The sequence below is a fragment of the Podarcis erhardii genome (genome assembly GCF_964252035.2).
Source record: "Podarcis erhardii genome assembly, chromosome: 5".
NCBI classification, from domain to species: Eukaryota; Metazoa; Chordata; class Lepidosauria; order Squamata; family Lacertidae; genus Podarcis; species Podarcis erhardii.
In genome coordinates, this window is record NC_138509.1 from 11,844,539 (window position 1) to 11,871,707 (window position 27,169).

Here is a 27,169-nt window from a genome sequence, read left to right on the forward strand (position 1 = left end):
GGAGCCTTTAAAAAGGCTCTTTCACGATACCGGGGGGCGCAAAGGTGCCCACCGAATCTCCTTGCTCACAGGCTTCAGCGCCTGTGATTTTAGGGGTCCCCCGCTTGCCGTAGCGGGTAAGACCCGAACTCGCGGAGCAGTCCTGCCTCGGAGCTCGAGGCAAGGACCGCCATTAAACGCTGGCGCCGACCGGAAGTCTGTACTGAAGTTCTCACCCTAGGCCAGCAGGGGGATACAGTTCCGGAGGTCCGTTCTTAACCTGAAACTGTTCTTAACCTGAAGCACTACTTTAGCTAATGGGGCCTCCTGCTGCCACAGCACGATTTCTGTTCTCATCCTGAAACAAAGTTCTTAACCTGAAGCACTATTTCTGGGTTAGCGGAGTCTGTAACCTGAAGCGTATGTAACCTGAAGCGTATGTAACCCGAGGTACCAGTGTACTGTAGATAGTTTTCACTCAGATCCACATATGCAAATAAGGGACTGAAAGTGACGTTCAGTGATTGGATAGTTACAGAAAGTGTTACAGTTGCATTGTAGTGGAGCTCTATATAAGCAGGCTGGCTGAATCCTTCAGTTCAGTTCAGTTCTGGCCTGTAAATAAACAAGAGCTGTTTGCTTTTTGAAGAATTGCTGTGCCATCTGATGTGTTCACCCACAACTTTACATTGTGGGGTACATTTCAGAAAATTTCATTGTATAAAGCCGGTGGGGGGGGGGGTCAGCAGGGAATTGGGAGCAAGGTACACTGTTGACACTCATTGTCTTCATAGGTACATAGGAGAGAGAAAATAAAATTTTAGAACCAGAAGCGATTGGTCTCTCAAAACTGATTCTGAGAAGAGAAAAGAACAAGATGGGTGTATTTGTTGTTCTTTTATGGCACAAGAAGCCAAGGGTAAGGAACTTGTGGCTTCCAGATATTGCGTGGACAGGCGGAGTCCCCCAAACCCTGGGCGGCCCCGTGTGGAATAACAATTCAAGACAACGTGCTATGGGATTAAAATTGGCCAGAACTTTATTATGTAGACCTTGGCTCAGGCATTGGGCAATATCCCTCCCAGTCCCCTGCTGGGGACCTGGGGAACATCAGGGCTATCCAGATTGTGAGGGGGATGGGCTGGCTCTGGAGAACATACGTTCAAGCAGAGAGCCTCCCCCCCCCCCCGTTACGCCGCCGTTGCAGGGGAGAGCAATGACAACCTCTAAGCCAGGTTTCAGCAAACTTTTTCAGCAGGGGGCTGGTCCACTGTCCCTCAGACCTTGTGTGGGGCCGGACTATATTTTCTGGGGGGAAATGAACGAATTCCTATGCCCCACAAATAACCCAGAGATGCATTTTAAATAAAAGCACACATTCTACTCATGTAAAAACACCAGGCACGCCCCACAAATAACCCAGAAATGAATTTTAAATAAAAGGACACATTTTACTCATGTAAAAACACGCTGATTCCTGGACCGTCTGTGGGCTGGATTTAGAAGGTGATTGGGCTGGATCCGGCCCCCGGGCCTTAGTTTGCCTACCCATGTTCTAGGCGTATGGCCAATGCTTCCCCCTCAAAACAACCCCTTTAATGGGGAACCCTGTGATACCTGCTACAAAGGGGGGGGTCACTGCTACATGCCCACCCATATTTAGGTAAGATAGACTAAAGGATTCCGTCCAATGCCTGAAACCTCCAAAGTTGTGACGTTTTGCTACGGGAAAGGCGAAACCTGCCAATGCAGAGAAATTCCTTTCTGCCCTTCAACAGCGACCCTGACGTAGCAGTGCCCACATACCTGTGGAGAAAAGGTGAACCTGCAAAAGGAGACTTAACTGAGGGTGGGTAGGGTGGGAGAAGCTCTGGAGCCAGCTGATGATTCCCAGGTAAGATCCTCCCCCTATTCTGTGGGCAGAGTGGTCTCTCCCCTTACCTGGCCTGAACACCTTGGCAATGCCTCCCCAGGCGGGATTGGGCAACTGGCTGAGGTAGGCAGAGACCTCCAGGTACCCCACCTGGGGGAAGCGAAGCCAAGCCTGTGCTAATGGGAACTGCATAGGGTCCAGGGAGCTGTGCACGACCACACAAAGGGCGCCCCCCATTTAATGTGGGGAGCAGTCATTATTTGTTTCCAACATCTTGAAAAATCTGCCCTGGCCTCCTGTGAGCCATAGCTGTCAACGTTTCCCTTTTTTTAAAGGGAAACTCCCTTATTCCAAATAGGATTCCTTGCAAGAAAAGGGAAAAGTTGACAGCTATGCTATGAGCTCCCAACCCAAGCTCAAGTTTGTGTTGGGCCCAGGATACCTATTCATTTCAAAAAGAAGCAATTTTTTAAAAAGTATATTAATATACCCTCCAAAAAAGTGAAATAAGTAAATGCAAAATATACAGAAGAGTAAGTATCATTATGGCTTCTGGTTCAGATAGATTAAATGCAGAACTTTATAATAAAAAAAAAACTTTTCAAATGAGTTATTCACCTCCCTTGTTTCAGCTGCTTAATTATTGCTGTTTAACTTCTAATTTCCCTAGTAAGACATGGAATGAGACGTGTGCAATATTAATACATTAAGAAAGATAAAGATCTTAATTTAACTATGTTGTTTGGTTCCATTTTATTATTGGATCAAGGTTATAAAATATATATAATAATCTATGCTAGCAGACAGAATAACAGAGCAATCCTACTACAGAAAGCAGGTGCAAATTATGCTGGTGTAATTCACCCCTATTCCAAACGCTATTTAGAATATTTAGACTGTCCCGGGGACAGTCCCTGGATTTACAAATCAGTCCCCATACAAAATCCACTGAAGTTGAAAAGTGTCCCCGGATTCATTGAAAAAAATCTGGTAATCTTAATTTAGAAGGAATCTGAAGGAATTTGACATGCACCACTGTTTTTGCTGGCTAAATTCTGCTGGATTGCCAGGTCGTAAGGCTGAGTTGAAAGGGAACACTGCGCAAATGTCCCATTTTAAGCAGGACTGCGCAATTGTCCCATTTTAAGCAGGACATTCCCGATTAACGGAAGCCTTCCTGGCTGCTGATCCCAATCCTTCTGAGCCCCTCCAAGCATAAGGCAGACAGCCCAGCCAGCAGCCAAACAAAGCCTCAAGCCGTGGTTCCCACAGCGCAGCAACCCAGCAAAGGGGATGCAGCAAGGAAAACCACCGTCACCTCTCCGCTGGGAAGCGCTGAGCAAAGGCGAGTCCCCAGGCAGCGCGGCCGATTTGATCAGCACAAGGCATGCAAGCTCCACCACCCAGTCGTTCTTAGACTCCTTATTGGGTGAGCAACGCAGCCAAGCAACACAGTTGGAGCCTCCCTCCTCCCTGGCCGGCAGGGAGGGAGGGAGGGAGAGGACCTGCTTCCTTTGAAACCCGGGAAATTTAAAGGATATCATCAATAAGGGACAGCAGCAGGACATGGCGCTGGGATAAGGGAGTTTCCCGCCAAAAAAAGGACGGTTGACAGGTATGCACCAGAGTGTGGCACCAAGAAGGGGAACCAAAAGATGCTCTCTTTCCTTTACCCCTGTGTGTTGCCCATTCTTCTTTCTCCTTCCACCGTGGCTTTCCAGTTGCAATAATAATAATAATAATAATAATAATAATAATAATAATAATATGTACCCTGCCCATCTGGCTGGGTTTCCCCAGCCACTCTGGGCAGCTTGCAACAGAATATTAAAAACAATACAGCATCAGACATTAAAAACTTCCCTAAACAGGGCCGCCTTCAGTTGTCTTCTACAAGTAAAATAGTTATTTGTTGCCTTCACATTTGATGGGAGGGCGTTCCACAGGGTGCGCACCACTACCAAGAAGGCCCTCTGCCTGGTTCCCTGTAACCTCACTTCTCCCAGCGAGGGAACCGCCAGAAGTACGTTGGCAGCGGCGGCATCAATTGAGTTTGTTTTTTAATTGCCCTATGACTTTTTAAGCAGCACCGCCCTCCTCTTGCGTCGCCATTGGCAGGAGCTGGCGCTCCGTCAGAGCAAACTCCTCTTTTTATTGGCTAGCGCTACAGCAGGTAGTCTTTAGCCACGGCCAATCGAAACTTCACTGTTGGAGGGTATAAAAGTTCTACTGGCTGAGTCCCAGCTAAGCTAGGGTCAGGGACTTACGCTGGCATGGCCCCAGCTGAGACCCCAAGATCTGCCAGATCCAAACTCTCTCTTCGCAGTGGATCTTGGGTTCGAGTTGTTCTGTAAATTACACTGCAACTTTACCTACCCGAGGGGAGTGCAGCAGCTGGTGTGTGTGCCCGAATGTCCGTGTGCGAGTGAGTGTAAGAGCTGGAGTATTCTTATTTTTGTCCTCTCAATGTGGTCAACGGGAGGATATTAAATACACCAGCTCTAGGGCTGCTGTAGGCCTTTGGGAGTGTGTGTCAAAAGGACATGGGGTCCTGGGGTCCTGTGGATTCATAGCTTCCCCCATCATAGTCCTAACACCAACCGAAGCCCACTGGTGAAATGGCACTGGGGAGGCCTCCAGCAGTGAGCTTCTCTCTCAGCTGGCAGAGCCCCCTCAGTATTTAATTGCTCCATTAATCCCAAAATGTGATGGGAAGGGTCAATTGGGGCTTATCAGTAGGATTACAATGGCTGAGTGCATGAAAATAATCTTAATGAGTGTAAGATCCAAAAAGAGCCAACCGTTATTTTATTTTATTTTTTGCTCCTCAAGGCAAAGAAAATATTTGGCCATGTTGAATGGAAAAAATAAAGGTATAAAATATAAATTTAATTGGGGGAAATTATGGGGAAGCATTTCGTGATAAATCTATAGCAAACCTAACATGTTTCCCATCTATTTTCAGCATGGGACAAAAGGATGGTCAATTATGCTTGCTATATTCATAGAGCTGTTGGCTCCACCCGCCCCACCCCACCCAAGAAGACAGAATTAAAGAATCAAAAGTTTTATTTTAAAGAAACACCCCCAACATCAGCTCAACTAACATGTGGGGGTTGGTGTTCATGGTGACAGAATATTGGGGCTACACACACACACACACACACATACAGTGGTACGTCGGGTTAAGTACTTAATTCGTTTTGGAGGTCAGTTCTTAACCTGAAACTGTTCTTAACCTGAAGCACCACTTTAGCTAATGGAGCCTCCCGCTGCTGCCGCGCCACCAGAGCCCGATTTCTGTTCTCTTTTTTTTATATATAAATATTTATTAAAGTTTTTAAATATAAATGCACAAATAATAAACGATCTTACTTCTATCACAACAATTTCATCACTTCTTTGGACTCCCTCACGTCTCTCGCTCCCATTTACATCGTTAAAATTTTTTTCCAAACAAATTATCAACTTGTTTACAATCTCATGTCCACTCATTCAAATATAATCTAGCACTTCTTCCAAAAATTTTTATATTTTCTTTAGTCTCACTTATCATCAAATTTAAATCTAGTTTAGTGGTGGCCAATTTTTTATAATCTAGCATCCTTCTTAACATTCAACCAAATTACAATGTTTTTGTAGATACATCTTGAATTTCTCCCAGTCTTCCTCCATCTTCTCTTCTCCCAGATCACGGATTCTGCCAGTCATCTCGGCCAGTTGCATATAGTCCATCAGCTGCATCTGCCACTCTTCCAGTGTGGGTAGATCTTGAGTTTTCCAGTTTTTTGCGATGAGAATCCTTGCTGCCGTTGTTGCATACATAAAAAATGTTCGATCCTTCTTTAACACCTTCTGGCCGATTTCTGTTCTCATCCTGAAGCAAAGTTCTTAACCTGAAGCACTATTTCTGGGTTAGCGGAGTCTGTAACCTGAAGCGTATGTAACCCAAGGTACCACTGTATATATTATTTATACCCCGCCCATCTGGCTGGGCTTCCCCAGCCACTCTGGGCAGCTTCCAACAAAATATAAAAATACAGTAATGCATCAAACATTAAAAGCTTCCCTAAACAGGGCTGCCTTCAGGTGTCTTCTAAAAGTCTGTGGAAGACTTCTAAAAGGCAGTGGAAGACAGGTGTGCCTGGCGTGCTCTGGTCCAGGGGGTCACGAAGAGTCAGACACGACTAAACAGCAACAACAACGGTGTTCTCTTAAATACTTTATAAATTTTTCCCATTCCTTTTAAAAATTCTTCACATAAACACACACACATATATTCAAACCCTCATTGCTATATGCAAGACCGGGGGGAGGGGGGTGAACGAATGCATAGGAATTAAAGAATGAGTTTATGTTAAAAGAGAATGGATATATGTGGGTGTAGATGAATGGGGGGGTTGATGAAAAAGAGACTATAGGAAAAGTTTCTCAACCCTGCTTTAGCATGGGGTGTGGAAGTTAAGGGGCTTAAACCATTTACCGCCTAGTGTGGACCTGATCTGGATTGGCTCTGCCACAAAAAATATCCCATTTGTTTCACTGGGATCCAGTTTGGATTGGGGCAAAGGTTTAAGCCTTTCCCCCAAGCTAATTGTGGGAGACAAATAAACCCTAAACCTAAGGGTGGCGTAGGTTTTGCCCTGAGGGCCAACCCATGAATGCCACTCCTTGAGATGCTAAACGAAATCTCTGGGGTATGAATTCCTCTGTCCTTCATTCTGTGGTGGAGTACCGATATAGAAACACTTCCTGTGTTTTATTTTCAATTTTTCCAATCACATTTTCTCATATTTTCAGCTTAGAACACCCAAATCGCCAAGCCGCTAGAGGTTTGGTGGGGGGCAGTCAGCACAAACCAGAAATTTCATCAGCCCTCGGACAGTGCTGGCTGGGGCTGATCATAGTAGTTTCAAAATGAATTGAATGTTCAGAATTCACAGGCAGAACAGAACTAGTCCATAAATCTGGTGTTCTGATAATGTCCAAATATTTAATTTACTGATTTCATCTCTGCTTAGACAGGCACAAGATCGCACTCAGCAGCTTTAAGATCAGTTTTGTAAAAGATAATACTTTATAACAAAAGTGTACCAAGTTCTTCTGAAATAGCCATAGAGTGGAGATTTCTCCAAAGTTTCAGAGTTCAGTGTGGAATCCTACAGATAGCTCAACTGCTAAAGCATGAGACCCCTTAATCTCCGGGTCATGGGTTCGAACCTCAGGTTGGGTGAAAGATTCCTGTCTTGAAGGGGGTTGGATTAGATCAGTGTTTCCCAACCTTGGGCCTCCAGATGTTTTTGGCCTACAACTCCCATCATCCCTAGCTAGCAAGACCAGTGGTCAGGGATGATGGGAATTGTAGTTCAAAAACAGCTGGAGGCCCAAGGTTGGGAAACACTGGACTAGATGACCCTTGTGACCCCTTCCAGTTCTATGATTCTGTGATCATCAGTCCAGCTCAGGGATCTGTTGTGGAACTGCAGCTCCCATGATCCCATAGAGCAAAACAACATATAGACAGCAACTGGTTCCCCACCCCCTATTCTTGCAGTTCCACGTTTCAATAAAAATGTGCTCTAAAGGTACCTGAAAACGCCAAACCTGGAGAGAGAACAAAATTCCCCCTCTTGGCGGGTGTGATAACACCACCGCTGCCTTTCCCCCAGCTAATTTTGATATTTTTGTAGTTTATTCTGTTGGGCTTTGACTTGCCCTTTTGGGCAGAGAAAGACAGTTCATCCAATCTAGCAAGGAAATGAATACCAACTTCTCCATCAGAAAGCCTGCAGTGCCAACAAAGTGAGAGCAAATTCATCTGAATGCCACCCATTATTTCCAAATTTGCATATACACATTTAAATTAGCATATGCAAATCTGCTGCATTTTCTCCTCTACTCTAGCGATGCATCAATGGCTATCCTAGCAGACAGGAAAAGGGAGTGATGGATGGTGATGTCAGAAGCAAAGTGTAGCCAAAGTGTTGACTTGATTTGCATTTCTCCAATGATTATTGCTGTGTTCTTGTTGATAGCGCTTATATACTTCAAACTATCCAGATTCAATCACTGGATATTCCAAGCACAAGTACAGTGGACGCTCGGGTTGCGAACGTGATCTGTGCGGGAGGCACGTTCGCAACCCGCATCGCTGCGTCTGCACACACGCAGGTCACAATTCAGCACTTCTGCGCAGGCGCTGAAACCTGGAAGTAACCCGTTCTGGTACTTCTGGGTTTTGGTGCATCCGTAACCCGAAAACGCGCAATCTGAAGCGCCTGTAACCTGAGGTATGACTGTACTATGAAGCAAGCCCCTCCACCTTGAACAGAGTAGAACGTAATTCTTGAGTAAACGTACTACAGTGGTGCCCCGCAAGACGAATGCCTCGCAAGACAAAAACCTCGCTAGACAAAAGGGTTTTCTGTTTCTCGAGGTGCTTCGCAAGACGAATTTCCCTATGGGCTTGCTTCGCAAGACAAAAACGTCTTGCAAGTTTGCTTCCTTTTTCGTAAAACCATTAATACCCGGGGAATCCGCGCTCTGCAAGACGGAAAAATCGCAAGACGAAGCGACTCGTGGAACGAATTATTTTCGTCTTGCGAGGCACCACTGTAATGCATGGCACAGATCTGAGTATATAAGAGATTGCAAGTTGGAATTTAGGTATGTTTCCAAGCACTGCTTTGTGCAAATGCTTGCATGGTAAAGGTAAAGTTAAAGGACCCCTGACAGTTAAGTCCAGTCATGAATGACTCTGGGGTTGCGGCACTCATCTCACTTTACAGGCCGAGTAAGCCGAAGTTTGGCCACAGACAGATTTTCCGGGTCATCTGGCCAGCATGACTAAGCCACTTGTGGCGAAACCAGAGCAGGGCATGGAAATGCCATTTACCCTCCCGCTGGAGTGGTACCTATTTATCTACTTGCATTTTGACATACTTTTGAACTGCTAGGTTGGCAGGAGCTGGGACCAAGGAACGGGAGCTCACCCCATCGCGAGGATTCAAACCGCCGACCTTCTGATCGGCAAGCCCTAGGCTCAGTGGTTAAGACCACAGCGCCACCTGCGTCCCCATGGTACCCATAGGTAAATCTAGGGTAAATCTTCTCTTAGGACAGTATCACCCACTCGGTAGCAAGCAAAGCCTTCACATTTTAGCCATTTACAGGTGTTTCCTCACTTATGGAGGTGTTATGTTCCGGGCCGCTGTGAGCATAAGTGAAATCCCATAATCTAGGAGGCAGTCTCTAAATGCCTATTTTCCCCCTGCCCTCCAGCTCCCTCTCCAATCCAGCCCAAAATATCTAGACCTGGAGCTCTGGGACCGGCTGGAGGATGGAGGACGCACAGGAAAGCGTCTTCCTCTGCTGCTGTTAGGCAGGACGGCTGAGCAATCTTAACAAGGCCCCGCTGTGCCTCAGGTCTCTTTGGGGCTTCATCTTCCCTCACTAGCGCCCTCTTCAGGCTCTGGGGAGGGTCTCCACATGAGCCACAAGGCCTCTCCAGCTCTCCTCCTGCCATTTTCTGGTATGATTCTACTTCCTGGCACCACGTGCATGCGTGGTTGTGCATGAATACAATACAGTGGGGAGATGCCTGTACTGTAAGCAAAAAGTAAAACAAAAAACACAACGCCAAATTTTTGATCCTCCATCCCTGCCACTCTTTTGTCCCGGCCAATGTTGGGATAAAAAAAAAATGCTCCATATGATTTTTCAAGAGGGGGCGGGGACTGATCCAGAGAAGCAGACAAGAGTGCTCTTCTCCTGGGTCTGTTTGGGAGATTTCTTCTCCCCCAAGTTACATAGGAGAGAAGAGAGACTTTCTGTTCCTCAACAAACCATTGTGTTACCTTGCCCCACCTAGCCTTTCTCAGAACAGTAGCAGCAGCAGCAGTTGCAGCTGGGAAGAGAGGAGTTCAGGGATATTTTTTCAATAGTTTTATAAGTTGTGCTTCTTTTGTTTTTCGGTTTGATCCTTTTGCATGGTCTTGTATGTTTCGTGGTATTTTATGCACTGTGATTTGCTGTTACTTTTATTGATGATAGATTTTATTGTGGCCGAACTGTTGAATTATTATTTGCTGGTGCTTAATTTTACTGTTTACTATTGATTCTGACAGATTGTCTGATTTAAGTCGTTTATTTTAAAGTTATTGTGACTTTTATATTGGATCAAATTGTTACTATTAATATTTGATGTTTTATTATGTTTTTATGTCTTGGGAACCACCCAGAGTGGCTTGGGCAACACAGCCAGATGGGCATGGTATAAATGAATTATTATTATTATTATTATTATTGGAATTCTGCTTGGGGTCAGGAACAGCTAGCATTATGGGGCAGTATTGCGCAGTGGCGCACTTTAGAGGAAAACTACCCTTTAGCACACAATCAGAGCAATAAACTAATAGTGATTAATTACATACACACTCATCCACTTTTCTCTTGTCTATTAATTTGCAGAGCGAAAGAACCTAAAGAACACGCCAAAATATGTCTATTGAAAACGTTTCATAAAAATATTTTCAATTTATACGTCAAGATGGGCCACGGTGAGGAGAATATGAACGTGAGGAGGCCAAAATGGGGGCCTCCACAGCATCTGCTAACATAGCAGGTGAGAAGGACTTAAGTTGTCAATACGAAATTGCATGAAGTTGTTGTTGTTGTTGTTAATATTTGTCTGACTAGAATCACAGAGCTCAAAGCACCCTCTGTTTAAAATGTCCTCGCCAGCTAGGGCTGAACTAAATGGAGGGATTTGCATTTGACAGATTTGAGAGGGAATGGGATGGTTCTTCAGGAAGCATTTTTCCCAAAGTTGGGAGGCTTATCATTTGCTGTGGTAGTAACTGTCAGCCACACCCTGTAAAATGTCCCAGGTGCATAAAGTCTGGGCATTATGAGAAACAAGGGAATTTCCCTCTGAATTATCACCAACAAATTCCCAGGCGCCAAAAAAATTTATATATGCATACTACAACTGTACCCCGTGTTTTGTTAGCCCCAAAATGGAAAACGAGCAAGGTCCCGACCAAAGAAGAATGGCACCTGAAACTGATGGAATATGTGCAGCTTATGGACCTAACATATAGAATAAGAGAACAAGAAGAATATATGTTTAAAGAAGACTGGAAAATGTTTACTGCATATATGGGTGAAAATTGTGTTCTTTTAAAAATGCTGGTAGCATTAAGATAAATTCAACAGTGTAAATGAGTTTTGATGGATGTAATAAGGAATCACTGAATGGTTTAGTTCATGTGAAATATGCAGGGATGCACGGTATGCAAAGGACACGGGTGGTGCTGTGGGTTAAACCACAGAGCATAGGACTTGCCGGTCAGGAGGTCGGGGGTTCGAATCCCCGCGACGGGGTGAGCTCTTGTTGCTCGGTCCCTGCTCCTGCCAACCTAGTAGTTCAAAAGCACGTCAAAGTGCAAGTAGATAAATAGGTACCACTCCAGCGGGAAGGTAAACGGCGTTTCCGTGTGCTGCTCTGGTTCACCAGAAGCAGTTTAGTCATGCTGGCCACATGATCTGGAAGCTGTCTGCGGACAAACGCCGGCTCCCTGAGAGCCAGTGTGGTGTAGTGGTTATGAGCGGTAGTCTTGTAATCTGGGGAACCGGGTTCGATTCCCCGCTCCTCCACATGCAGCTGCTGGGTGACCTTGGGCCAGTCACACTTCTTTGAAGTCTCTCAGCCCCACTCACCTCACAGAGTGTTTGTTGGGGGGAGGAAGGGAAAGGAGAATGTTAGCCGCTTTAAGACTCCTTAAAGGGAGTGAAAGGCGGGATATCAAATCCAAACTCTTCTTCTTCTTCAATAAAGCGAGATGAGCGCCACAACCCCAGAGTCAGCCACAACTGGACCTAATGGTCAGGGGTCCCTTTACCTTTACTAGAAGTTGTGTTGAGCAGCCATGGAAAGGCCAGCAGCCTTGCACAATGCATGGCACATTTAGATTTAGAGACCAGCAAGGGTCTGTAACTTAGAGCCTGGACCTCATTTGCACAGCAATGGACAAGCAAAGCTATGGGAGCATGAGTGTGAAGCAAAGTCTGCAGTGTTAGTTCTGATCTTTCTTCTTCCTTTTCATAATACCAGGCTAAAACAAATCTGATTTGGAACAAAAGAATGCCAGGGCTTTGGATTTGGCGACTGCTCTGTATTGGGTTGATTCTCCCTTTCCGCACCTGCTCTGCTCAACCTCTAAAATTGCAACAAGTTTAAATGTGAATACGAATATTTTTGCATGGCTCTAAAACAGGCTCCCTCAGCCTCGGCCCTCCAGATGCTTTGAGACTACAATTCCCATCATCTCTGACCACTGGTCCTGCTAGCTAGGGATCATGGGAGTTGCGTGGCGAGATCCCGCCTCCCACCAGTAGAAATAAAGACACAAGACACAGTAATTTAGGCTAATGGGCTAAAATTTGGCCACAACTTTATTGGTTACAGGTGATGAGCGGTATTGGCTTAGGCACTGGTCCTATCGATTATCTGGTTTCAGCCTGCTTGCTTGAAGACTGGGAAGGGTTAACACCAGCAGGGGAGCCCTGCTGATGCACATCAAATAGGCGCTTCCCCGGGGTCACCGATCGGGGGCGTGCCTTGGGCCCTGGCCTCCATAGGCTTCGGACGAGGCCACGCCCCCTGGAATCCTTTACCGGACTACCCTTCAATATTTGGGGGAGGTGATGGCGCTCCCCCCCCCCACATCTACATAACAATACCCATACCAATGCCTAACCGCCAAAGCCGAGAAAGTTGTGATGATTTGCTACGAGGTAGGCGAAAAACCAAATGGCTGGTGCCAATTTGCCAAGTGGAAAAAATTCCTACCAGGCCCCTTAACGGCGACCAACTGAGGTCCATAGCAAGGTCAAAAGAGGAACCTTGAAGGGCGGGCGGGTGGGAAACAAACACAGCTGAGCGGCCAAAGAGGGAGATTCTCGGCCACACTTGCCTTAAATGAGGCAAGCCACACCCCCTGGGCCAGCCGATTGGCTGGCCAGGGAATGACGCGGCTGAGGATTTCCCAGATCGCACGGGGCTGGGGGCGTGATGCCCGCAACACCACCTCCTCCCAAGGTTGGAAGTGGCTTTGTAGGCCAAAAAACATCTGGAGGGCCAAGGTTGCGGAAGCCTGCTCTATAAAGAACACAGCTTAGACTCCAGCAAAGCCGATATAGGCAGTTCCAGTTCCAGCACCTCTCAGCTGGGTTCTGTCAACTCTCTAATGGGCACCATTACCATTCTGAGAGAATGAGGGAGATGTCCGTGGTGAGTTCCGACACCTCTTTTTCTAGAAAAATAGGATGGGCTATAGGGATGGTGTTTCATAACTAGGGCGCCATTTCTGGGAAAAAAAGCACTTTCCTTTGTTATCCAACAGCGTACCTGTGAGAAAGGTAGTGCCTGAAAAAGGTCTTCAGCGGAAGATATTAAAGCACTGGCAGATTGGGAGAAGAAGAAGCACTCCTTCAGGGATTCAGGACCTAAGTGTTAAGGGCTTTAAAGGTATGTACAAGCACTTTGAAGAGAACTGGTAGCCAATATTAAAACAAAAACTGCTGTACCTTTCTGTCTATAAGACGCCCCCATGTATAAGACGCCCCCTATTTTGGGGGACTAAAATTAAAGAAAATTGGGGGGAGATGACCCAGAGTTGTCACCCAACTGGTGGACCATCGCAAGCAATGCACACCAAATTGCCGAGGTGGCAGCCAATCCAAAGCAGCCCTTGCCGCATCTGCAAATAACCCACACAATTGACAAAGCAGCAGCCAATAAGAAGCAGCCCTTGCAGCAGACACCATTCACCCACCCAATCGCTAGATCCTGCTCGCGGCTGCAACCAATCACCCGTCCTCCCTCTGCACTGTAAGAGTTTGGATTTGATATCCCACTTTATCACTACCCTAAGGAGTCTCAAAGCGGCTAACATTCTCCTTTCCCTTCCTCCCCCACAACAAACACTCTGTGAGGTGAGTGGGGCTGAGAGACTTCAGAGAAGTGGGACTAGCCCAAGGTCACCCAGCAGCTGCATGTGGAGGAGCAGGGAAGCGAACCCGATTCCCCAGATTACGAGTCTATCGCTCCTAACCACTATACCACACTGGCTCTCCTACCGCTAGTGCACTGTCCATGTATAAGACGACACCCCCCATTTTAAACTTTATTTTAGAGTAAAAAAAACCTCATCTAATACACGGAAAAGTACGGTAAGCCATTTTAAAAAAATTGTGTCTGTGTGATAGGCATATTCTTGGCTGTACCAGTAAAATTCTGGTGGCCGTATTCAACCAGCAAACTTTTTCAGCAGGGGGCTGGTCCACTGTCCCTCAGACCTTGTGGGGGGCCAGACTATATTTTGAAAAAAAAATATGAACGGATTCCTATGCCCCACAGATAACCCAGAGATGCATTTTAAATAAAAGCACACATTCTACTCATGTAAAAACACCAGGCAGGCCCCACAAATAACCCAGAGATGCGTTTTAAATAAAAGGACCCATTCTACTCATGTCAAAACATGCTGATTCCCGGACTGGAGAAGCTATGTTGTGGGTGGTACTAAAAACATGCTGCTACTCCAAGTAATCATAGTAAACCCCCATATGTGAGAAACATGTGAACAGGCTAATATGTAAGAATTTGTCACACAACCTGATTCTGGAAGGACATAATCAGATTAACCTGAGACTCAACAATGGAACTAAACAGGGGAAAAGTTCACGTGTCAACTACGATACACTACAATAACTGATTTTATGTGTTCAATTTGCAGAGCCCTATTTGTGCTTCCACACAATAAATGAATGTAAAGCTGTGCATTTTTGAGGAGGAAGGTCGCCGAAAGATGTCGAAGGCTGAGATATGGTAACTGAAAGAATTGCCTGCCTGTTCTGTACGTGAGATTGCTGTTTTGACTGTTCTGTTCATGACTCATATGGACAATGCAGGTGAATAAGAAGCACGCCGATGGGCAAAGCGACTCCTCCAGCATTGGGAGTTTCCTGGATGACACAGACAGAGAAGTCTGCAGCCTCACCGACCGAGCCTTCAAAAGTCTGTGTGTGGCTGAGCTCGAATCATCTTACACAGAGGCCGATCCAGTTGTTTCGCCCAACATCTCCCACCAGTTCTCGAGCAAATTTTCCCAAGGCCCACGGAACCATGCCATCAAGAAAAATACTCCCCCTAACAAGGGACTGCAAAAAACAGAGGAGCATTCAACATTCCAGCAGTTTCCAAACGACACCCAAGAAGGTGAAAATGCCGCTATAAACATCACCCCAAGCATTAGGATGAAGCTGGGTTTGCCAGTGCCTAGTCTGCGCAATTATAAACATACCTCAAAAGTTTCTTCCTTGATAAAGACCTTTGATAAAGCTGAGAACCGGGAGACTTCAGCAACAGCCAAGCAACCGGTTAGAAACAGTTTGACAAAGCTCCCCTTAATTTGCGGAGGCAACATGGCTTTCTGGGGTGGCAAAACCATTTTAAACATCCAGAAGGAACTCTCTGAGTTTTCTGATCCGGTCCAGGACATGGCAAATGCAAGCGGGAGGCCCAAACTACACGAACTGCACAGAAGGCAGAACAAAATGGATTTGGCCTGTCACGGTCCACGTGGTTTTTATCACCAGGCAGATGCTTCAAATATTCGAATGTCCAATGTCTCCGCCGTCTCGAGAAAGGCGGCAAAAAACCGAACTGGGAAAGCCAAAGAGCCAGCTAGAAAGGGCAGCTTTCTACACAGCGAGAACAGTGCTTTTGAATCGTGGAATCTGCATCATAAAAAACTTGAGACAGGCGGGCCTACTGAAATTATACTCAAAGAAGGAAACCTGACATACTTTGAAGAAACACCTTTCTTTAGAGAGGCCTGTATTCATGAATGTAAACCATCTCCCCCGAAGGTCACAGCTCCCGTAATTTCAGAACAGGATTTCTCAGGTGCCTTTCCACAAAAACCACTCTCTGAAACCTCTCTCTCTCCATTACCTCTAGCCCAGGTGCCTTTTCCTCCTCAGGCTAATGCTAAAGACATTGTTTCACAGGTGTTGCCACCCCAAGCTTCTGATCTGCCGCCATCTGTGCACAGGATACCTACATCACCATCCCTTACATCTGAAACCTCTTTTCCACCATCTCCACAGGTTTCCGTGTCACTGAAGCCTTCCACTCCACCGCAATCTCTGCCTCAGGCCTCTGCTCCACCAGAAGCGATAGCCCATGTCGCCAGTTCATTAGCACCAGTGCCTCAAGTTACTGTGTTGTCAGAGAAGACTAGCAATTCAGAATTTAAGTCTGAGCTGAAAAATGTTTGTCCACCTTGGCGGAAACAAAAGAAAGAGCTTGGAGGAATGGAGCTGACACAGGATATTGCACCAGAAGTGCTAAGAACGAAGGACTCCTCATACAGAAAGCCACCTGACGTCACTCCCATGGCCGAAACATCTGCAGATGAGTCCCACATAGCTCCATCTGACCCCTCTAGTCCTTCTTTCAACATCTCAAAACTTTTAACTCCAGTCCTACCACGTAAACAAGAGAGAGAGCCCTCAGAAGGCCAGTCATTTCTGGAAGCTCCTCCCATTCCTGAAACTGGAACTGCCAAAGAAACAGAGGAGAGAACACTCTATTCTTCTCAGAACAATTATAAGTCGAAAGCACCGAGTTTGCTGTTCAACCTGAAGGATATCCGAAAACGTGTGAAAAGCACTTACAGTCCCTCCCCTCTCTTAAGAATCCTCGACGACAAAAAGATTAAGGAGCAAGACGGCATAAAAGCAAGCGTCACAGCCGCCAATGCGCTAGAAGGAAGCAATAAAAAAACGGTTGAGGCTGACAAAACAGGTCATAAGCCTCCTGAACAAATGGACAACACCAATGCCACCAATTCCTTTGGGCATTTCATTGACAGCTACCTGACTCCAGAGGACAGTGAGATGTCATCTCTGCCTGACTTCCACCCAAATGAGCTCCGTGTAAGACAATATTCTCCACCCAACTCTCACCTTGCAGATGTGCCAACTGACCCAGAAGCACATGTTCAAATTTTCCAACTGCAGGATCTTAAAAGTAAACAAGTTGCTCCAAGTCACAGTGCTGATGCGGAACCCCAGGTATCCCCATATTTATTTTTCACACCTGAGGAGAACATAAATGATAGTGGAAACCAAGCATGCCCACCGACTGGAAATGAACACCGAGGCAAAAGGAGCACCAGCTCTTCTGAACAATCCTTTGTCTCCATTATAGACCAGCCATTTCACGACGACTCTTTTTCTCTAATGCAGCTCTTTCAGAAAGCATGCCATCAAGAAAGCCAGAGGAGTAAGAATGAGTGGAGTGCAGAAGAAAAGCTATGTAGCAAAGACGAGGAGGAGGAGAAGTCAAGGGGGGAGAAGCAATTGCATGACTACAATCTGAGCACCCGTGGCTGTCACACGGATGAGAAGCATGAGGAGCAGGAAGAGCAGGGTAAAAATGAGAATGCAGTGCAAGAAATAGATGTGAAGGAGAAGAGAGAAGACAAATCGAAAAGTATGGATTCGGCATCGGAAGCCAAGCTGGAAGAGTCACTAACACCAACTTCACCAAGTTCACTGAAGCCCAATATGTTCATGATTAAAGACAACACGTTTAAGTCGTCGCCGGTGATAAAAGCAGTCAAGTTGCCTCTGCTCAGGTCTTTGTCCTGTGAAGAAGCCATCACTGGCAGTCATGCAGAGGCTGAAAGACAGACTTTTGGGCCCATTCGTTCTACTCCAAATATTCAAGAGGTGGACTTGTTTTCGTCAAGAAACAGAAGCCAGCAGGACGTAAGGGATGCTGCAACAGGCAGAGATGCTGATGAGTTAAGATCCATCCCAGACAGCGTGGTAGGAAAAAGTCCCTTAACGACAGGATACACTCTTAGAGAAGGACCAGAGAGAGTCTATATGCAGGAATTGGTGGGAGAAGATGAAGGAGCTAATATTACACCAGGGTTATCACAGAAAGGTTTGAAAAGCGGCGAGAAACAGTTGGCCAGAGACAAAGAAATGGCTAGAGCTGGGAAACTGAGGCGTAATTCTTCCAGCCAACCAATTCTTAGTTTTGAAGGTGACCCAGCGCAAAACAGGCAAAAGTGCCCTGTGAGAGAAAAGGTGAACTATTTTAAGAACAATCTCTTATCTAAACGCAGAGGTGGTTCTTGTGTGAAAAAGATAATAAGTCAAGAGATGAGATCTCCCACGATATCGGAGCCCTATTCTCATGCTTCCAGTGAAGTTTTCCGGGATACATCAGCATCATCGGGTACCCTAACCATTTCCACCATACCAAGTCCAAGGTCACACAGCGCGATGCAATCTACCTTCACAAGTCCTTTTTCAGATACGTCTGCAGTCTCCAATGTACCACAGGCTGAAAGAATAACAAATTCCTCTTCATTGCAAGGAGGAACAGAGAGCGGAAAGAAGTCTTCTACCTTGGAGCCATTTGATCTGATGCAGACAAGTCAACTCTCAGGAGATGCTGGCAGCTCTCCTGTTGCAAATGAGAGACTTCAGATGGCGAAGACAGCAGCCAAACCCCCGGCTGTACCACCCAAATCAGAAAAGGCATTACGGCGGGCAAAGAAACTGGCAAGCAAGAGGAAGAAAACAGAGGCACAGCAGAAAAGGCTACAGGACGAAGCTCCATCCCACTGCGGCGATATTGGAACTATGCAACCGGTCCAATCCTCACTCTCGCCAATATGCCTTAATTCTTCCTTGACACCATCAGAATCTCACCTGGTGAGGCTACAACCTGCCCCATCATTAAGTCCCACGCCCTCTTTACCTGCCACAACCCAGCGTAAGCTGCTTCAGGATCCGGATTCAGGAGAGTATTTCATTGTAGATTTACCTGTTCAGTTTAAGACCTTTTATGATCCAGAGAGCGGAAGGTACATTCAGCTCTCAATCCCTCCTTCAAAAAGGATCTTGTCTCAAACGCCCTCTTCAGAGAGTGTCCCTTCTTCTTACGTTTTGTACCCCAGTACTCTCCCAACCAGAGTTTCCTCTGTTCCGGTACAGGCATTGCCATCTCAGTTTTCTGAATCGGCTTCCCTTATGCAAAGAGCCCTCTTGGAATCGGCTACAGACTGGTCACAAGGTGGCCAGTACCCAGAACCTCTTGGGAGTCACCCTTATATTGAGTCTGCCGTGTGTGATGTTGACAGTCGTGAAGTGGATGGGTCACAGTATAACTTTGAGAAGGACGTGAGCCTCCCTGATAATGCTGACATCATTTCAATGGGCGCGCTTGAAGATTTTGCTGTGGAAGGTGTGTCGTGAGAGCGCAAGGTGCTCGCTATTATTTTAGAAACACAGACCTAACGCACCTGCAAACACACACACACACACCCTAAATAATATCGGTACAAATTTCAAAGGCAATTGTGTTAGAAGGAAAACTGAGCTGTGGTCTCTTGATATAAATTTGCTGATGAGATGAACGCCAAATTGACATAAAGGAAAAGCATGACATGGTGGTTGCAGCATCTCTTTCCTACTGCTTGAGTGACTTGAATGATGGAGAATAATGGGCAGATTCCCCTTTAGAAAACAAACAAGCAAGCAAGCAGAAGGCAGCGATTTCAGCTTGGCACAGCATTTAGAGACAAAGGATACGTGGTGGTGAGAATCAAATGTACGAATGAGAACTCACTTTTTTTGTACACCCCCCCAAAAAAACCAAATTCATTAACAACCATGTATGGTACATTGGATGTACAATACAGAAATACTTTGGCCTGGATATATGCAGCAGCCTAAATATTTTTGCAGAGTGTACAGCTGAAGAGTTGCTTTGGGACAAACTTTCACAACATGATTCATGCCCCCGGTGAGCACATGCTCAGAAATATCACTTTGGGATAAAACTTCAGGTTTGGAAACTGAGTGAATGGTTGAATAAGATCTGGTTGCTACCTTTTTCATTGGCACATGCTAACTTTTCCTCCCACCCACCCACCCACCCTTGCCATTTTTTCACTGCTTGTACAGTTTGGGCAACCACATGTCTGTGCCTATAAAAGACAAGTCAGAGACAACTGTCCCGATGAAGGTGGAAATTGAGAGTAATTTCTTAGAAATGTTAAGTCTCCTATCATGATGGTCTCCAAGCTACAAGGATTCAGAGCCTCCTCTGTTGTGGCAAAGTGGATAACAAGATTCGAGGGATGTGCATTCTTATGAAGAAGACATGTCAGAGTTTCCACTTGAGGACAACTGAATGCAGTTCTTCAGAAACACTCTTCCCACGTCGTTCTGGCCTAAAGAGACTAGTAGGGAACAAATCCAAACTCAGAATGACCCCTCTTTGTGGGACAGGAACTGCTTTCGAAAGGAGCTACAGAAAAGGATGTTGTCACAATGTCCTATGTATCTCTTTGGCATCTGCAATCCCATATATGAGAACTTTCGGACAGTACCTGGGGAAGATTTCAAAACCAGCATTTCATTTGTCATAATAGAAAGGATTAACTGATAGTAGTCACCTCAGCGTAAGAAATAAAGGGAAGATCCTTGTCAGCCCATGCCTTCATTTTTAAATAAAGCTAGTTTCTATCCCTTATGGTGGTGGCGGTGGTGGTGAACCTCAGACCTTGGCTTTGTTTGTGTAATGTGCCTGGCTGCAAATCGCTGCATGAACTTGGAAGTAGGGTTTGGAATAAAAATATTGCAAATGTTCGTATCTAGACATAAATGGTGGGGGTAAGGTGTACTGCCCAATTTTTACATACCCTCCAATGTCTCTCAGATTAAAATACGGATGCCTTATTCCTTAATAATAAAATTATTATTTATACCCCGCCCATCTCACTGGGTTGCCCTAGCCACTCTGGGCAGCTTCCAACATATATAAAAACATAAAAAAAAACATTAAACACAAAATCTTCCCTATACAGGGCTGCCTTCAGATGTCTTCTAAAGGCTATATAGTTATTTATCTCCTTGGCCCAGGGATCACATAGCTCCATACCCCCCAACTTTTCTCCAATGAAAATAGGGGCAAAGGTGGCGCTGTGGTCTAAACCACTAAGCCTTGGGCTTGCCGATCAGAAGGTCGCAGTTCGAATCGCCATGACGGGGTGAGCTCCCGTTGTTCGGTCCCAGCTCCTGCCAACCTAGCAGTTCAAAAGCATGCCAAAAGGTGCAAGTAGATTAATAGGTACCGCTCTGGCGGGAAGGTAAATGGTGTTTCCGTGCACTGCTCTGGTGTCAGTGTTCCACTGCACCAGAAGCGGCTTAGTCATGCTGGCCACATGACCTGGGAAAAACTCTGTGGAGCGGACAAACACCGGCTCCCTTGGCCTGTAAAGCGAGATGAGCGCTGCAACCCCAGAGTCGTTCGCGACTGGACTTAACTATCAGGGGTCCCTTTACCTTTAAGGAAAAGCAGGACATTCTGGGATCAAATCAGAAACCAGGACAGCTTCTGTAAATCCAGGGCTGTCCCTGGAAAATCGGGACACTTGGAGGGTCTACTTTTTTTTCCAGTGCGCTTCTCTGACCTTGGACATTGTGGCTTCCAGTCAGAGGGGTGGCTAAGAGGAGCAGCCAAATTGGCTATTATAGTTGATCCACTAAAAAAAGGACCCTCCAGTTGCAATGGAGAACTAATGGTCTCGTTCAACAGGCCCCATTGCTGTGTGCCAGAATTTCAGATAGTGCCTCTTCAACAGCAGCAGTAATAATACTGAATTATTGCAAATCAGTTTGCCTGATGTTCTCCTTCCAGCTCTTGGATTACAGAGGCCCAGAAATCTCCCCAGCAGAACAAAATAGTGCAGAGGGAAAGAAAGGGGAAGAAAGCATTCACTGTAGTCCATAGGACAGGAACTCTACAAGTTCCCCAGTTTCTCAAGTATGAACACGAGGATGCTTGTGGATGTGAGAGATTCTTTAATGACGATCTCCCATAGCTATTTAAAAACTTGAATCACAGCTGCAGGACTGGGGCAGGGTGGGAGAATTGGATTGGGACCGTGGCACTTAAGGGAAGGGAATTTAATCCTTTCCTCACTGTTTTCCCAGTCAAAATCCCCTCTGTGCTGTTGTTTGGGGATGGCAGGTGGACACACAGGTAACCAACTGGACCTGTTTGGCCTCGCAATGAATTTTAAAGCAAAAGAAGAGTAAGGGGAAAGTGTTGGAAACAAATTTTGCAAGCTTGGGAATGGGCTTTTGGGGTGTATGGAGGAGGAACATCACATGACCGGCTTCTTTCCGAATCTCAGCAGAAAACGAGTTAATTAGCAAAAAGAATAGGATTAGAAAGGGGATACTATAATAATAAGGGACGCAGGTGGCACTGTGGGTTAAACCACAGAGGCTAGGACTTGCCGATCAGAAGGTCGGCGGTTCGAATCCCCGCGACGGGGTGAGCTCCCGTTCCTCGGTCCCACCTCCTGCCAACCTAGCAGTTCGAAAGCATGTCAAAGTGCAAGTAGATAAATAGGTACCGCTCTGGCGGGAAGGTAAACGGCGTTTCCATGCGCTGCTCTGGTTCACCAGAAGTGGCTTAGTCATGCTGGCCACATGACCCGGAAGCTGTACGCCGGCTCCCTCGGCCAATAAAGCGAGATGAGCACCGCAACCCCAGAGTCGGCCATGACTGGACCTGATGTTCAGGGGTCCCTTTACCTTTACCTTTACCTTACTCTAATAATAATTATTAATATTTATACTCCACCCATCTGGCTGGGTTTCCCCAGCCCAACAGAATATTAAAAACACAATAAAACATCAAACATTAAATAACTTCCCCAAACAGGGCTGCCTTCAGATGTCTTCTAAAAGTCAGATAGTTGTTTATTTCCTTGACATCTGATGGGAGGGCATTCCACAGGGCAGGCACCACCACCGAGAAGGCCCTCTGCCTGGTTCCCTGTAACCTCACTTCTCGCAGTGATGGAGCCGCCAGAAGGCCCTCGGAGCTGGACCTCAGTGTCCGGGCTGAATGATGGGAGTGGAGATGCTCCTTCAAGTGGAGATGCTTCAGGTGGAGATGCTCCTTCAAGTGGAGATGCTTCAAGTAGACTGGGCTGCAGCCATTTAGGGCTTTAAAGGTCAGCACCAACACTTTGAATTGTGCTCAGAAATGTACTGGGAGCCAATGTAGGTCTTTCAGGACCGGTGTTATATTAAAAACCTAGCAGAAAACAGCATGCTTGTGTTGCTGTGAAATTCAGGAAAGTTGGCTGGCAGGAGGCAGTCATTTGTTCCTCATGAATGGAAAGTGCTTTTGAAGTCCATACACAAAGCTTGTGGTTCCTCCCTCAGCCTTCTCTGTTCTTATTTGCCTTCTCCACACCCGCTTCCAGGTCCCAGCAAAATCTCCCCTGCTCCTGTTTGAAGCTTAAACATAAGTCATGTTGTGCAGTAACTTTGCTAAACAACCTCCAAATTTCCTCTCTGCTCCTGAATCTCCCCAGTCTCCCTCACAACCACCCACACATACAATTATCTTTCCTTTTTGGTTGTTATCTTTTAAAAACTTATTCCAGGGTGGGTGGGTGTTTTAAAAAGTTTTTAAAACCTGTGGTACCATCAGAATTTTCCTGAGTTTGTTGGTATCACTGGTTGCTTTGATATAGCCCTTCCTTTATGCTTACACTTACTCCATGAAACTGAAATTAGTATATGAAGCAGAGCCATACAGTAAAAAAAAAACCCAAAACGTGCAGTGTCAAGTCGAGATGTTGGAGGAATACAGTGGTACCTCAGGTTAAGAACTTAATTCGTTCCGGAGGTCCGTACTCAACATGAAACTGTTCTTAACCTGAAGCTCCACTTTAGCTAATGGGGCCTCCTGCTGCCGCCGCGCCGCCTGAGCACGATTTCTGTTCTCATCCTGAAGCAAAGTTCTTAACCTGAAGCACTATTTCTGGGTTAGCAGAGTCTGTAACCTGAAACATCTGTAACCTGAAGCGTATGTATCCTGAGGTACCACTGTAATTATTTGCATTTAACAGTAAACCCACCTAATTCATACATTCCCGAAAAGGCGAACCAAAACACTGCCATCCTTTGAGATTTGCACTTCTTTGAAATTTGCAATCTAATTGCTGGGGTAAAGTTTTTTCACAGGAACACGTATGTTGGTGAAAATAACATATGGAAATGAACTGTTTGGGAAGAACTGTTTTACAAAAAATCTGTACATTTGGCAAAATTGCAAACAAATGTGTTTGTTAGGAGATGTTTGCACTAAAATGCTGGTGGATTCTTCACGGAGACATTTCAAAAAGAATTTTGCAAATGGAAATGTGGAGAAGTGACTTTAAGATTACAAAAAAAACATACCAAACTTTAAAGGTGACTAGCACAAAAAGAACTGGAGCTACCTGTCTGAAAATTGGCAAGGTCCATCAACTCAGTAGAGGCTACTTTGCCACCAAATTCCATCTACCTATGTGGGAGAGGGGGACGCGGGTGGCGCTGTGGGTTAAACCACAGAGCCTAGGACTTGCCGATCGGAAGGTCGGCGGCTCAAATCCCCACGACGCGGTGAGCTCCTGTTGCTCGGTCCCTGCTCCTGCCAACCTAGCAGTTCGAAAGCACGTCAAAGTGCAAGTAGATAAATAGGTACCATTCTGGCGGGAAGGTAAACGCCGTTTCCGTGCGCAGCTCTGGTTTGCCAGAAGCGGCTTAGTCATGCTGGCCACATGACCCGGAAGCTGTATGCCGGCTCCCTCAGCCAATAAAGTGAGATGAGCACCGCAACCCCAAAGTCGGCCACGACTGGACCTAATGGTCAGGGGTCCCTTTACCTTTATGTGGGAGAGGGGAACCCCAAGTTTCCCAATCCAAGTCCATAGGATTTGTTTTTTTCCAGGTTTTGATCTGGATCCAGAGGCTGGATCTGGACCATCATGGGTCAAAGGTGATCTGAACTGGGCTCCCAATTGGACTGGGGAGGCACACAGTCCTATTGGCGGCTGGGAATCCTGCTGCTTTAACACGCCACACCTTATACAGCTGAACTCTTAAAATCAGTGCCTGCAAAGCAGTGGTGTAGCGTGGGGGATGCAGGGGGGGCCGGCCGCACCAGGCGCAACATCTGGGGGGGGCACTCACCGCCTCCGGAGTCGCCGAAGAGCCTCGGGCGCAGGCTGTAGCAGAGCCCCATGTCTCGCGGAACCGACGAGCTGTGCGCGCGTCCGGGCTGAAGGCATCCGGCAGGCAGCGGCTCTCAGTGCTGGCCGCGGAGGGCGTGCCAGGCAGCCCCTCCTCACAGCCCCGCCGCCGCTGCTGCAGCTGCTGGGCCATGTTGCATTTTCCTCGCCCCTCTGCCCTCCTCCTCCTCCGGGCAAGCGGCGCCGTTTGGGCGGCAGTGCCAGCGGCAACTCACCTCAGATCACCTGACACGGACCTGCCGCCGCCGCCATGACTACCTTACCGTAAATACCCCAGCCCAGGCAGCAGCAAGAAGAAGTTGGCAGCGGTGGCAGGTTAAGGGTTAGGGGCGCAAATTACTTGCCTTGCCCCAGATTAGGGGGCGCAAATTACTTGCCTTGCCCCGGGTGCTGACAACCCACGCTACGCCGCTGCTGCAAAGACCTCAGGCTCCACCGAGCCAAAGGGAGAAGAAATGGATGCGTTACAGCTGCACTTAAGTCTCTCGGGGGAAGCGGAATGCTGAAATTTAATAAAGGGCATTTCTTAGGCAGAAGGACTGCTGGAAGGGGAGACAGTTCAGATGACAAAGCAAATCCAACTTAATTAGAAAAGAAAGTTAGGAACATTGAAGCAGAGAAGCGCAGACGATTAAAACGGGCAATTCCCATTTGTACCTGTTGGGATCATAAACAATCAATTAGCAAGTTGCATGCTGAAACCTTTTGATGCTCAGTGCTTCCATCTCCAGCATCGCCAAGGCTGAATGTATCCCAAATTCCACCGGAATGCGTTAGTGAATTTATGTCGAACGCCACCCAAACAGGAAACTTATTGGTTAGACCTTCAATATCAAGAACATCCTTTTTCTATTATCAAGTAAAAACAGAGTGGTGGTTCCAGTATATCACCTGTGGCACTTATCCCTTCTTGCATGTGCACTTCTGTGCATCTTTGTTAAGCAGTTTGTCTCTGGGTATGTAGACAGCCGTATATTGCATACAATTGGGTAGTCCTGGTAAGTAATATCGGTGCAGATGGTGACAGGAGCCACGAAATTAAAAGACGGCTGCTTCTTGGGAGAAAAGCAATGACAAACCTAGACAGCATCTTAAAAAGCAGAGACATCACCTTGCCAACAAAGGTCCATATAGTTAAAGCTATGGTTTTCCCAGTAGTAATGTATGGAAGTGAGAGCTGGACCATAAAGAAGGCTGATCGCCGAAGGATTGATGCTTTTGAATTCTGGTGCTGGAGGAGACTCTTGAAAATCCCATGGACTGCAAGAAGATCAAACTTATCCATTCTGAAGGAAATCAGCCCTGAGTGCTCACTGGAAGGACAGATCCTGAAGTTGAGGCTCCAAGACTTTGGCCACCTCACGAGAAGAGAAGACTCCCTGGAAAAGATCCTGATGTTGGGAAAGATGGAGGGCACAAGGAGAAGGGGACGACAGAGGACCACCACCACCCCAGATACATCATACCTACATCACAGAAAGGGCGGTCTGTTTATCTCCTGTCTGGCAGGTTACCTGTTTATGGTCACTTGATTGGATTACCTGGGGAGCCTGGCCAGTCTTTTGTAATGATAAATACTTAGTTCCTGAGCCAGGTCACAGGCTCACCCTATTCATACACAGACATACCCTTAAGACAGGATTTGTGAAGAAAAAGACAACGGGGAGGCTTTTCCATTTTCCTTCGACCTTGCAGAGAAATATTTGAGGTCAATCTGGGAGGGACAAAATGGTTTCAGCACTTTTTCTGTGGGGTTTCGGACATATGGTTTATATATGCAGTTATGAACATTTATTATATATATTATCTAAGGCCTTAATTTTTTAATTTCAAGTTCATCGTGTGGAAAGTTGCCTTACTTGAGCCAGGCTCTATCTGCCAGTTGAGCTCAAGCTATTACAGTGGTACCTCGGGTTACGTACTTAATTCGTTCCGGAGGTCTGTTCTTAAACTGAAACTGTTCTTAACCTGAAGCACCACTTTAGCTAATGGGGCCTCCTGCTGCCGCCGTGCCGCCGGAGCCCGATTTCTGTTCTCATCCTGAAGCAAAGTTCTTAACCTGAAGCACTATTTCTGGGTTAGCGGAGTCTGTAACCTGAAGCCTATGTAATCTGAAGCGTAT

The 27,169-nt window shown here is 46.4% G+C and overlaps 1 protein-coding gene across 2 annotated transcripts in view; it reads left to right on the forward strand.

Annotated features, from left to right (window-relative positions):
* Positions 1-20,480, forward strand: part of LOC309343049 (cardiac-enriched FHL2-interacting protein) — a 37,915-nt gene extending 17,435 nt beyond the window's left edge. Inside the window, exons 2-4 of one of the 2 annotated variants that reach the window (XM_081864202.1) lie at positions 10,322-10,475; positions 13,258-13,382; positions 14,653-20,480. In XM_081864202.1, the coding sequence (XP_081720328.1) occupies positions 14,822-19,198 (4,377 nt within the window). In that variant the 5' untranslated portion in view covers positions 10,322-10,475; positions 13,258-13,382; positions 14,653-14,821 and the 3' untranslated portion in view covers positions 19,199-20,480. The remainder of the gene's footprint in view (positions 1-10,321; positions 10,476-13,257; positions 13,383-14,652) is intronic. The other variant, XM_081864203.1, reaches the window with a different exon arrangement.
* The last annotated feature ends 6,689 nt before the right edge of the window (positions 20,481-27,169 follow it).